This window comes from Rhyacophila brunnea, unplaced genomic scaffold (genome assembly GCF_057557595.1).
Source record: "Rhyacophila brunnea isolate RB1 unplaced genomic scaffold, BYU_Rbru_1.0 scaffold_11, whole genome shotgun sequence".
Lineage (NCBI taxonomy): Eukaryota > Metazoa > Arthropoda > Insecta > Trichoptera > Rhyacophilidae > Rhyacophila > Rhyacophila brunnea.
Genome location: NW_028232763.1, coordinates 15,451,459 through 15,464,658, shown reverse-complemented (window position 1 = coordinate 15,464,658; position 13,200 = coordinate 15,451,459). Strand labels below are relative to the sequence as shown.

At 33.5% G+C, this 13,200-nt stretch overlaps 1 protein-coding gene across 1 annotated transcript in view; it reads left to right on the top strand.

Annotated features, from left to right (window-relative positions):
- Positions 1 to 10,854, top strand: part of LOC147078407 (uncharacterized) — a 174,008-nt gene extending 163,154 nt beyond the window's left edge. Inside the window, exon 2 of the mRNA XM_085956975.1 lies at positions 8,562 to 10,854. Within this exon, the coding sequence (XP_085813101.1) occupies positions 8,562 to 10,322 (1,761 nt within the window). The 3' untranslated portion in view covers positions 10,323 to 10,854. The remainder of the gene's footprint in view (positions 1 to 8,561) is intronic.
- Positions 10,855 to 13,200: the final 2,346 nt, after the last annotated feature.

Sequence of the window (13,200 nt, the reverse complement as noted above, 5' to 3'; positions counted from 1 at the left end):
AAAAAAGGCGTTTATGAATCCCCTTGAAAACCGTGTTTTCTCTTGGACAGCATTGTCGAAATATGGACGCATTTGAAACGCATTTAAAACGCAATCGGCTCGCAAATAAAACGCAAATAAAACGCAAACGTCGTTTGGCGGATGAATCCGAAACTTCGCTTTGCCGTGTGCGCGCAGCCTTAAGTGCTGCTAATGTCTCTTGATAAAAATATAGGTATTTTCTTTCCCCATTATACTTGTATTTTCACGAGTTTTCCTTTCTAAATGTTGTAAGTGACAAGATGCACGTATATGAATTCAATTTCGGTATAACATATTGTTGTGAATCGTTATACTTCTCTGTAAAGTTTGTAAAATCAAAACATCGTTCACAGCTAAAAAACGAGCATTAGACAGATTTAATGCGAATGGCTGTAACAAATTTTAGACAAAATTTTAGAGATTTAGCTAAAAATGATAAATAAACTTTTTATTATATTTTATTTTTACTTTACTAATTATTTTGTGTTCTCTTTCTCGTTTTTTATTTTCTTATATATTTATTTTTTATACTTTATACAGCAATTAAGATTTTTGTAGGGATGTAATTAAATTTGAATTTGTGTATTTAATACTACGTGAGAACGTGACTATGGTGTGGCTCTATATATCGTCTTTTAAGAAACAACACCGCTTAAGTCCCCATTTGGCGGTTTTGAATAACATTCGGTAGGTAAAAAAATCCTACACCGTGTTCCTTCTATGGAAAAAATCTTTTTGAATGAAAAAATGTTTTTTTTTAACTAAACACAAAAAAAATAAGTTAAAAGGTATCAATTTTCAATTTTTTGAGACGTTTATTGTTTCCCCTGAAAATTTTTATTAATTGACTTCCGCGGTGTTGTTTCTTAAGCGACGATATATGAAAATCCAGAATGTGGCTCAGGTTGACCTCGTGTATGCCTATCCCTGCTATATAGTCTAGACAAGCATTTAAACTTAAACAGTAAAGTCAGTAAACATACCTGCGTATTATAAGTACTTAAAGCTCAAACAATTTTATTTATTTAAACATCATTAGTATGTAACTTCTTATTTTAACACTGCATGCATCATGCTCATCCCAGTTATCCCAAATGGACACATCATTATAAGATAATAATGATATGCAGTTTTAATCAACAATTTTCTCGTCCTTGCAGCCTACGCTATATTTAATATATTACGTTACAGCAGTGGTATTCAAACTGTGAACCGCGACGCCTTAGGGTGCCGCGATTAATATCTAGTACCGATCTCAACTGGTTTAAAAATACATCATTTCAATAAGATAGTATGGATAAACTTATTTATATAATGGATTAAATTTTGTGGGATAAATGAGGGTAGCTGCAGTGCCCCATTATGTAGGACAGACTGATTATGCATTGCTTGGGAGCGGCAAATTAATAAAGGAACACAAATAGCACAACTTTTGAAAGTAGATTCCGTCCACATTGTTTTCGTCTATGAGGTTAACGAGCTGCGCGAATATATGATTGCGAATATCTATATCAGAATTTTATTTTAAATAAATCGTTGCATGTATCCGTTTAAAGCAGTGAAATAATAAAATGTTGTATGAGTGTGTAGGTATTGAATTTACATTCAATTTGAAACTAAAAATATTGAGAAGTGGAATTGGATGGAACTTTGCCCGGTACGTCACTGGACAACTGTATGATTCCTAGATTTAAGAAACTGTTTGGTGAATAACATGCTCACTTAACCCAGTCGCACATTTAAAATCATCTCGACTGGCGCAATATTGCAACTTTCTTCCGTGCGCATAGACGAGGCCATGCCGGGACATCGACGTCACGCGACAACCAAAATTAATGAAAAAGCAGCTTCTGCACATGTGCTGGTGCGAAGTTATACCCGCACCCTATGTTGGATGAAATTTGCTGCTTACAACACCAGCTATTTTTTTTTCATCTTAAAATATCTCATTCGGGCTCTTAACATTAAATTGCATTTTTTGTGAATACCAACAAAATTACATCGATATATTCGACATAATATTGCAGTCGAAATGAGTTTAGATGTGCGACCAGGCTTATACCACTTACTGGCACTTTTAGGGTGCCGTTAAACGAAACAAATCGAAAACCACTGTACCACAGAATTCGAATAAATATGAACAAGTTATAATACAGTCGTGTGCAGTTTATTTGCAATACTTTCGCGAGATAATTATTACTTCCACAAGAAATAATAATTACGATCATCTTTATGATCATTAAGACATCTCAGAGCAGTCCACCCTGTCGAGGAATGATGAGACGCCATTCGTATATTATATTAAATATATATATATTATTTTCAAGAAGATATATTGCAGTGTGTCGTATTTAGATCTGTTATCGGATTAATTAAATGCGCAACAAATTGCAATCCTCGCCGAGCAATTTTATTCGCATTCAATGATTTGTTGCTTATTTAGACGTGTCTGCATAGTTTTTTTTAGTTTATTATTTTCCTTCTGTAACGTGCAATTTTATTTCTCTTTGTCTGATTGCATTCTGATTGTTGGTTTGATAACGTGATATATTGTGACTATAATATAGGGATTTTCAATCGATGATCATTTTTTTTTAATTACGGTATTTCTTGAGACGGTTGATCTCGTTATTTCAGGCGTATTGAAAAATTAAATTTTGGCCAGAAACAATTATTTCAATATTAATTTGTAATATACGTAACTATACATTTTGGAAAATGAAACCGTAATAATATAATATTATCACATTAACTAGTGGCATTGTATTTATTATGATTTGGCTAATAAGAAACTTAATGGTTAAGTGTGTGTTTCTGAACCGCAAACCTTAAAAATTGTCATATTTTGAGTATACTACGCTAAGCTAGGCAAAGTTTTTTTTAATAACACACTTACCTATAAGATAAAATAAATCTCTACATAATTTCACCGGAAGTCATGATATTGAATTTATAAGTAGGTAATTAATAACAACCCATGATGGCCAAGAGATAATGACGTGTACGCTAAATCCCGGGTCTGGAAAATGTATCATTTTGGTAATCACAATACGTCCCTGATCATGGACCTTAAAGGTTGAGCGAGTGGCTAATATCCATGCATCGTAAAAAAAACTGTAGAGAATTATCTCATGAGGCGGCCAAGATCCACATCGAACTGTTCAGTCAATGGACAAAAAATCATAATTATCGTTGTTTAATAGGTACTGCTAATATTTTAAGTAACCAGCCATTCTCTATGTCAGTGCTCCGCAACCGGTGTGCCGTGAGACGATGCTAGGTGTGCCGCGGTGCAATAGCCAAATTTGTGTATATGGCTGGTAATATATTTGAGCACCTGCATGAACTTAATAAAACAATGGAAGGTCAGAATGAAAATATATTGACGTGCTCTGATAAATTAGCAAAATTCAAAAATAAACTCGAACTTTGGCAGAAAGAAGGATCTCTACAAATGTTTCAAAGGAACTATCAGACCACCATTTAAAACAAGCAATCAATTTTGGATCCGTCTCAAAAACATTTAACTTTGCTGCAAAAGAAATTTCATCATTACTTTCATACAATCAATGCGACTGGATACGAAACCCTTTTGCAACCAGTGCCGAAAATTCTATAGAAGCACTTTTCCTATAAATTCGAGAGAAATTTGTTGAATTGATAAATGACGGGACGCTAAAACTGATCTTCGCCGATGTTCCATTGGTTATTTTCTGGATTTCGGTTAATAAAAAATATCCTCGGATTTCCGACAAAACTATCGCAGTTCAGCTCCCATTTTCGAGTCTAAAAAAGTCGCCTGCGGCGCTATTTTACTACGCTAGTAGTAATATTTTAAAACATCTTATTATTATTGTATCAATACTAGACAAATAATTATTCCTAAACTGACAACTAACCATAATTATATTAATATAATATAACCATACGACAAATTTCTAAACATAAAATTAATACTATTAATTTTACCTCGAACACTATTTTAAAAATGCTATTTTAGAGTATCACGCTGTCTTCAACATTAGCTATAGGTAGGGGGGCCCGCCAAAGATCTTGGCCTGGGGTCCCCCTTCAGGATGTGGGGTCCATGTTTTGGTATATAAAATGTTTTATGTGTGGTGTGCCGCGGAATTCTGGGAAGACCTTTGGTGTACCGTGGGTGGGAAAAGGTTGCGGAGCACTGCTCTGTGTAATCATATTTGTTTAGTTAATAAGCACCGTTTATTTCAGATAAAAATCTTAGGCCAATCTCTAAGTCCCGGGATTATAGAATATTTAATTCTTTGATTTCGGAATCAATAAAGTAGAGAGAGATTGCAAATACTAATAGTAACCATACATTCCATGTGATATAAATAGAAGGGATTTTATATACTGCTGATTCTTTCAGGCCTGATCAGCAAGAATGGGAATATCTTCAATCTATGCGTGCGCATCACGAGGCATTTGGATATATTAAAAAAAAAAACTAAAAATAATTTAAACTATGAATTATCCAAAAGTCTCTTGTACAGCTTCGCGAGAATTTATCGAACTACAGTATTATGTATTTCTAATGATGAAACATTTAGTAATAATGCGATGAAAGATGATCAACGATATTCATTGAATGTCATAACATAATCATCATCAACCGGGGTCGATCCACTGCTGGATGAAAGCCTTCTCTAGCTCCATGCACTCTTCTCGGTCCCGAATTTTTTGCTGTCACGTACACCTCCCGAACTTTATGAGTTCGTCTATCCAGCGGGTTTAAGGTATCCCTGTGGGCGTTTAGTGCCCTTGGGTACCACTATATGACGGCATTTATCCAAAGGTTGTCTACTCGCCGAGCGATATTCCAGCCCATTGCCATTTCATCTCCTTAGCGACCTCTATCACGTCGCGTACTTAACTCTTGTCTGCTTCCTTATTCATTGGCTTCTTTTGTTATATTTGCGCGTTATGTCCAACATTAACCTTTTTATGCCATGTTGTTGCGTTTCTCGTACTTTTAGAATTTCTCTTCACCGCGGAACATTTCATTACCACATTTAAATAACATGCTAATTATATATAATGAAGACACAACAGCTGTGCCATCAGCGCTGTTAAGAGTCCATGTTTCACATGCATACGTGAGCATTGGTAGCACCCATTGGTTGAACACTTTAACGATACAGTGTGAGGTCGCTTTTGATACCTACTATTCAGGCGCCCAAATGCACTCCTTGCCAATTTGGTTCTGCGAGCAATGTCATACATCCACCGTCAATTGACATTTTGGTGTCCAAGATATTATTACGCTATGTCATAAATAAGAGAAAATTAAACCTACAAAAATATGACTTCTTTTTTAATTTTAGTTACTGAGTGCTTATTAAACTTTGACTAGTATAAATAAAATAAATTATTATATATCATTTTTGATTTGTTAGGAAACAGGTATGTAATTACATACAACGTTGAACAAATAATAATATTGTGTACTATCTACATTTCTACGACATATTAAAACAAAAACAAAAAAACGTCAAGGCTGTCGGGTATTTCGTCAAAAAATAATTATTACTTCTATAATAACTGTAATCGTTGTACCTTATCTATAATGGTAACAGGTATTTTTCGTTAAGCGACAAATTATTAATTTTACGACTATTTTAATAACTTTGTGTAACTACATATTATTTCATATTCGGAAGTACTAAACGACATTTTACTAGATCACATTTTAATGTTTATGTACATTTATATTTGTGACGATGAGAATGATGTAAATATGTTGATTGTTACTATTTTGTACACAGTGTAAAATACTTCGAATCGAATAAGATGAATAACATAATCGACTACGTTTTTATGGTGTTAGATAGTTTTAAAAATATATTATAATATAAGTATATTTAAAAATGAAAAAATACACAACGATAGTAGGATATCAGTTTATCTCATTACTGATATTTATTCATAAAAATAAAATAACAGAAAAACTTGGAGAATCTCTGATTTGGTGCAAAGATTGATTAAGTATAATAAAGTACGCCAAACGTAAAACGTCCGATGTCACATATAAGAAATTGTTCAGGGGAGATAAAAATGTAAATTAATGTAATGCTATAAACACATTACTATCACGTCACGTGAATTCACAGGAAGCTCGCGCCATGAGCAAATAGTGTACACTGTTGTTTTACTTAGCATGTAAAATGATCATACATGTGCTCCTATTCCGTAGCATATTCTGAGCCAAAAACGAATAGGTAAGTATCAGTTAGCAACATCTGTCAAAATGTATTAGTACCACACAAGGGTCATCTCACGCGAATCATGCCACAGAACGTTTTTATTTTAACGTAATTTTCGAGTTACGTGCTCTCACGTATCTTTGTTTTAGTGGTTTGAAAGGGAGTTATAAATGACAGGTAATGGGTCACAATAATTTTGTATGTTGTCAGTTTTTATTATTGAATGTTATGATGATTCCAGCATGTGAACTCACGTGCCTATGGTACCTAGGTATCTCGACTACAGACTATCGATTTCTAAAATAAACTTTCATACCAAACAATGTACTACATTTAACTTTTTTCACTGCGGGCGTACATTCTACTGCCACTATGCAGAAAACAAGTAAATAATTCATTCATAACTCATTTTTATAAAAAAAATGGATACCCAACTTTATACTTCTGATGTAAGTATACAGAAATATAAACAAATACGATTTATATCAGATAAATATGATGAATTTACAAAATTGATACATACCTATGTAGGTATCAATAAATAATTATATACCTACCACTAAAATGTACTTCCTTCCATAAAAAGATACATGACTAAATAAATACAAGTCCCAATTTCCCTAATGCGTTCAACGTATGCGATCTAAGCACGTGTAAAACGCAGCTGTATTTTATATACTTATCGGCTTTCGTGTGTGCTTACTCCATTATATACCAAAATACAGGCAGTGAAAATTATTTATTACTAATTTTATAGATTTAATTAAGATTCAATTTATGGCCTGGTCTCATGCGTTAAACGCGACTCTCAAAAATTCATTCCACGTTTACTGTTTTTAATAAAGTGGTCGCTACGAAGTTATTAATTAAATGTGAGAATTGTCTACCACTATCATTGTTTTAGTAAGCCTTGTCGCCAAAAATGAAAATTATTTAATTGCTTGAATTAAAAATATTATTATTCTATACAAGCAAGTGTATCACAGTTCAGTGTCGCGAATCGTTTTACAAATACCCGTTCTTGTGATTATAATTACTTAGTCCGATCAAGAGTAGTATTTTGTCATTCGAGGACAACAAGTTCATATTTTAATCTGGGGTATTTTATCAATACAAATAATCAAAAAATCTATATGTAAGTAACGGATTTAACTGTGACGTGTTTTTTCATAAGTAACTTAATAGCATTTAATTTATGACATAATTTTTTTTATATATTAGGTATCTATCGAAAAGGCGTCAAATTCTCTATATTATTATTATTATACAATATTGAAATGCATTTCTTGCTGTCGACAATAAAATTTATTAACCGTCACAGAAATAATGATTTTCAACATTTTTAGTAGCTATGTACATGTGAAGATACTTATTCAAATATTACTTTTCTTGATTCGTGGAGACTAGGTATTCCAATCCCGGGATCCCGAGCTATTTTCGATACCTATGAATCCCGGGATTGATAAACATAATCCCGAATCTTTCGGGATTGATTTTTTTATCAATTTTATGGAAAATAAAATAAAAACGAAAATGTAACAGAAAAAATACTTTTAATAACAAATAACTACATTAGAAATAAACTGAGTTTGAATGAAGTTTGATTTATACCCACGTGTAAGTAGCCGATACATTTTATTTTTTCACATAACTTAATAAAAATGAGAAAGAATGGAAAAAACAATGCTTCGCACTATTAACAAAGTAATTCCACGATGATCTCATACGTTTTACGGCAGTTTCATATTTGACTGACTAATTAGATTTATTAAGCGGAAAGGCCATAAGTACACCATGATTTGCTTTAATATTTTAAATCTCGCTAACCCATTCATTAAGTCTTTACTATCAGAAACCGTAATCTCATATTAAATTCAGATTGTTATTTATATTACAATATTATTTACTCCATTAAACTTATGTATTTCCAAGATTGAACGTATGCAATATTAACAATAAATGTCTTAAATAGTATAAATTATAGGTACTAGATTTATTTTTAACCGATTTTATCAATGTTATTTGTAAATATAAACATTTTATATTAACAATGGAAAAAAATGCCAATCCCGGGACTGGTCCCGGGATTGTCAAATTGTAATCCCGAAATCCTGGGATCAGAATTTTGGATTCCCTAGTGGAGACTATTAACGTTAACTGATTTATTAATTGTATTAATACGCAGTGCGCATACAGTTCAAAATGTTTTAATATCTTCCATTAAAACATTATTTACAAAACATTATAATAATTGTTTTTGGTGTTTTGAATATCTAATTTTCCTATAAACTAATGTTTATTTTTCATTTGTTTCAGATTTCACTACAACTGATAATGAAGGGAATACCTCTAGTCGAAGCTCTGCCTCACACCCGCCATACTTCAGGAGACATCTCCGGTTCAGAGTTTCTCTCTGTATTTTTAGAAAGCGATCCAAGTGACGACCACCATATTCAAGAAGACATCAACAAAAAAGAAGCCCCAAGAATAATTCAACCGCCCGAAAAACTCTCGCAACTGAGCGACGATATTTTACTGGACACTGTTCTAGAGCACCAGGTTCCGGTGAACAGAAATTCCAGGAGCAGTAAAAACTTTGACGATGAATCAAATACCAGCGATTTAAATACGTTAAAAAATAAGCCATTAGAGATTGACGACCTCGAGGCGGCCAGCTCAAGCTACTATAGTGAAAATATAGCTGACAATGAGCACACAAAAAATGGCTTCGTATCGAATGCCTACGCAGAGTCCGCAGACCCGCAGGATGACTCACCGAAGATAATCGGCGTCCGCGTGACGTCGTCCGTGGCCATCGGGCGGGGCAACAAAATCGCCCAACCGAATCCTGAAATTCCAATCATCACGAGTCAAGACACCGCGAGAAAAGTTAAATCGAGCGCACCCGTCAATAGATTCCTGAACGACAGCCCGACCACCTGGCGGCCGCCGCACTTCCGGTTTACCAGTCAAGATTACTACAAAGGCGTACCTTCCAACAGACATTCCGTATCTACCCTCCCTTCTCCGCTTATAGGAGCCAACGAAGATTACATCCAACAGCAGAAACAGCGAGAACTTAGAAAACACCAGGAAACTTTACATCCTTACCAAAGATCGATCATTTATCACAACCAGCCGAGAGATAATCAACGGCCTCGATCATTTTCTTATAGCTCAGTTATAAATTCTTTTACAGATCCTAAGCAAACCACAGTAGGAGATTGGAGTTCTTCGACTATAGGAGAAGTGACAGCCACTGAAGCGACGGCTGGTTATGTTACTTTAATAAACCACGGTGGAGACAACGCCTTGGATATCCCCAAAGATGATGATATGACACTTGAAACTGGAGTTAAAGAAATCGATACTTTTCAAAAAGAAAATACTCCCACTGTAATAGTACCATCTTTACCACATGTGTACAGCGAACCTGCCAAGGTATACTCTGAACCGTCTAAAGTATACGGTGTACCGTCAAAGGTATACAGTGAACCTGAAAAGTTTTATAGTGAACCGGCTAAGGTTTACAGTGAACCTTCAAAAATTTATGGCGAACCGTCGAAAGTATACGGTGAACCATCAAAAGTTTACAGCGAACCGTCCAAAGTATATGGTGAACCATCAAAAGTGTATGGCATGCCATCGGTAGCATATCAACCGCCTCCGCAAGAAATAGAAGCTGTAAAGCCTGGAGATAGTAATTTAGAATTGGGAGTGGAACCGAGACTAGCCGACGGTCATTATTCAACAGACTCCACAGGCCACATACTAAATAAAACCAGTAATGAGCAGAATTATGAAGTTGACGAATCTGTAAGCGTAACAACAAATGGACGAACACACGGAGTACAGGACAAGAATCAAGATGACGGTCAAAAAGTAGGTTATGTCGTTGAAGGTAGGAATTTCAGAAAATACCGTGTCGAAGAGAGAACAGCTGATGGGTTCATTGTAGGAGAGTACGGCGTAGTCAGCCACGATGATGGGAGCCTTCGTGGGGTCCGGTACACTGCTGACGGAACCACAAACCCAAGATTAATCTATGATGCCTTAATGAAATTCCTTTCTTTGTAAAACTGACCTTAGAGAGAGTATGTTCGTTGTATTATTTATATTCAGAAAATTTGTGAATCTTTAATCTTCACTTCACTAATAACTTATACCTACTATTCCAAATTCCAAACCAAATTTATTTTTCTTCCAAGTTTTGTGGAATGTGATGTAATCAAAAAATTAATGAACGAACACACGCGGCTGGAGTGAAACTTTTTGTTTTGCACTCCACACTCGAACACAGTGATTCTTAGTACCAGCCATAGTAAATTGCATAGGTATTTGTTTTTGTTTGGTATTTTGGTATTTTTATTGGAAATAAAATACTTAAATTAAATTGGAATGTGTACATACTGCCACATATTAAATTTTTAAACAAATATAGTTACAATTTTATATTGTCATTTATTAGTACTAACGCTAACTAATACTTTTAAAATCAATAATAATTTATTGTTTTCGTCTACAATAATAGTTTTCTTCTAGGTATATAGATGAAGGAGAAACATAATATAGGTAGATAACAATTGATATTCACATGATTAGGGCTGTCATATTGAAAGAAAAAGTATAAATACCTGCGCATCTATTCTATACACAAGGGTGCTAGCCGCTATCGATGGTAGTTTATCATATTTATGTATTATTTATAATTTAATTATAATTGTTACGATAAATTAGCCGCCTAAGCTGTCAAAACTGTCTATAAAAGTAAACACAGCCAAGAGAGGTGCTGTTCAAACATAGCACTTTTTGACAGTTCAGACGGTTAACTTATTATAACAATTAACCACCTCAATACATAAATATGATAAACTACCCTCGATAACAGCCTTGTGTATAGAATAGATGCGTTAGTATTGGTATTAAATGATGCTTGTCCATGAGTGATTTATTTATTTATTTCCAAAAAAATCACAAAATCAATATCGACTTCAAAAGAAAAGTACGATACTTTATCGATGGCCCGGCCGTATCCTACACACAATACTCGATATAGTGCAATCGCGAAAGGTTTACGAATCGATTCCACTTGCTGCCTTCACTTTTTATTTTGTTTATCGAGTAACCCATCATGGTTTTTGGCACAAATCACTGACATTCACTCTCGTTTACCCAGTGTAAAAGAGTTTCATTTCAATAAACTCACATCGTTATAACTTTTTTAAACTACACTTCAAATATTACATCCTTTTGGTCCTCATATTGAAATTGTTCATTCAATATAATAGTTATTCCAAAAAACGATATATTATAGATATTGGTATAGATATACTAATGTGTCCACATGTCGTACACTATCGTTTATGATAATTAAACTCTATTGGAATGTTTTGTCAATACAATATGAAACATTGTGTTATAAGTGTCAAAATGTCACAGCACTATGACTATTTCCACTTATCTTGGTGACGAATTGTCACAAAATAAGTTGAGTTATATAATATCTGTGTTAAATGGGATATTTTCAATGACAATTTAATGCGCTTAACAACACGTTTAATCATTACGGTGGTACTTTCAATTCTTGTTGGAAAGATATAATATTAATTATAATAAATCAAATCATTTATAATAAATATCTATCATTCACATAATATGTCAATAAAAATTGGGATCAAATTCTTTCAGTAGGTATCAACTGATCAAGCACTCATAAGCAGAAAAAATCATACTGATTATAATTAAATTGCGTAGAAAAACAGCTATATATTATGTAAATGGTACAAAAGTTATAACGGTACAGTTAATTATTTTTTCGGAACCCTTCGTTTTTATATTTTGTCAACCCCTACCTATCATAAATCATCAGTCTGATTCTTTCAAGTGTTTTGTATGATTTTCATTCAACAACCCTCTGATTTTATTAAAAACACTAGGTTAATCGTTGGTAATAAGAACGTCTTATAAAAAATAATAATTTAATTTAAATACCCAATCCCTATTCTAATTATTATTTATTATAATATAGTTTTATAAAAACCTACCAAATAGTAAAACAACCTAGTGTTACAAAATGTAAATCATATTGATTTAGGAAATATAAACATTGGCTAATATGAATGACATAGGAAAAATAAATATTATAAAATAATTTGAAGAGACGACTTAATTAATAATTATAATAACACTTTCACTACGCGAACATACTCTGTAATCATCCTTGTATATTGTTCCTCTGTCAATATTTTATAATTTTTTGATAAAAAAAAAATGAAATTACTCGATTTCCTTACAATGTCAAAAACATGACGCACAACGCAAGTATTAAAATTTTCTATTAATTATTGTAAATGATTAGGAAAACTTCACATTATTTTTTATAGTATAATACTATCTTTCTTTTATGTTTGTAATTGATCCATTTCACAGTACATAATTTTGATAATGGTTGGTGTAGTAGGGCAGAACCAAGCTAAATCGGTGACACTGAACATTTTTTCAAAATATGGCATGCTTCAGAATATGTCAAACAATACATGTTGCAAAATATCATGAAAAGAGAAATATAATGACATTGTTATTTTTATGTTCCGACCCTACAACACTGATGACACCGAATTCTTGATGGAATGACATGTTATTAGAAATAACACACACTTCAAAATATATAGTTAAAATTTTATTAGTGTTTCATCCACAATTATTATATTACACTAAAGCCGCGTTGATACGGTCCAAGTACGATCCAAGTACACATGGACCGAGTGCCATCCAAGCGACAGCTTCATACTAATTATTCCTATCCAAGCTACTCGGACCGCGTCCTACTCATCCAAGTTAGCTTGGATAGGAGTAATTTGTATGAAGCTGTCTCATACGAGTGCGCTTGGATGGCACTCGGTCCAAGTGTACTTGGATCGTACTTGGACCGTGTCAACGCGGCTTTAAGGACCGA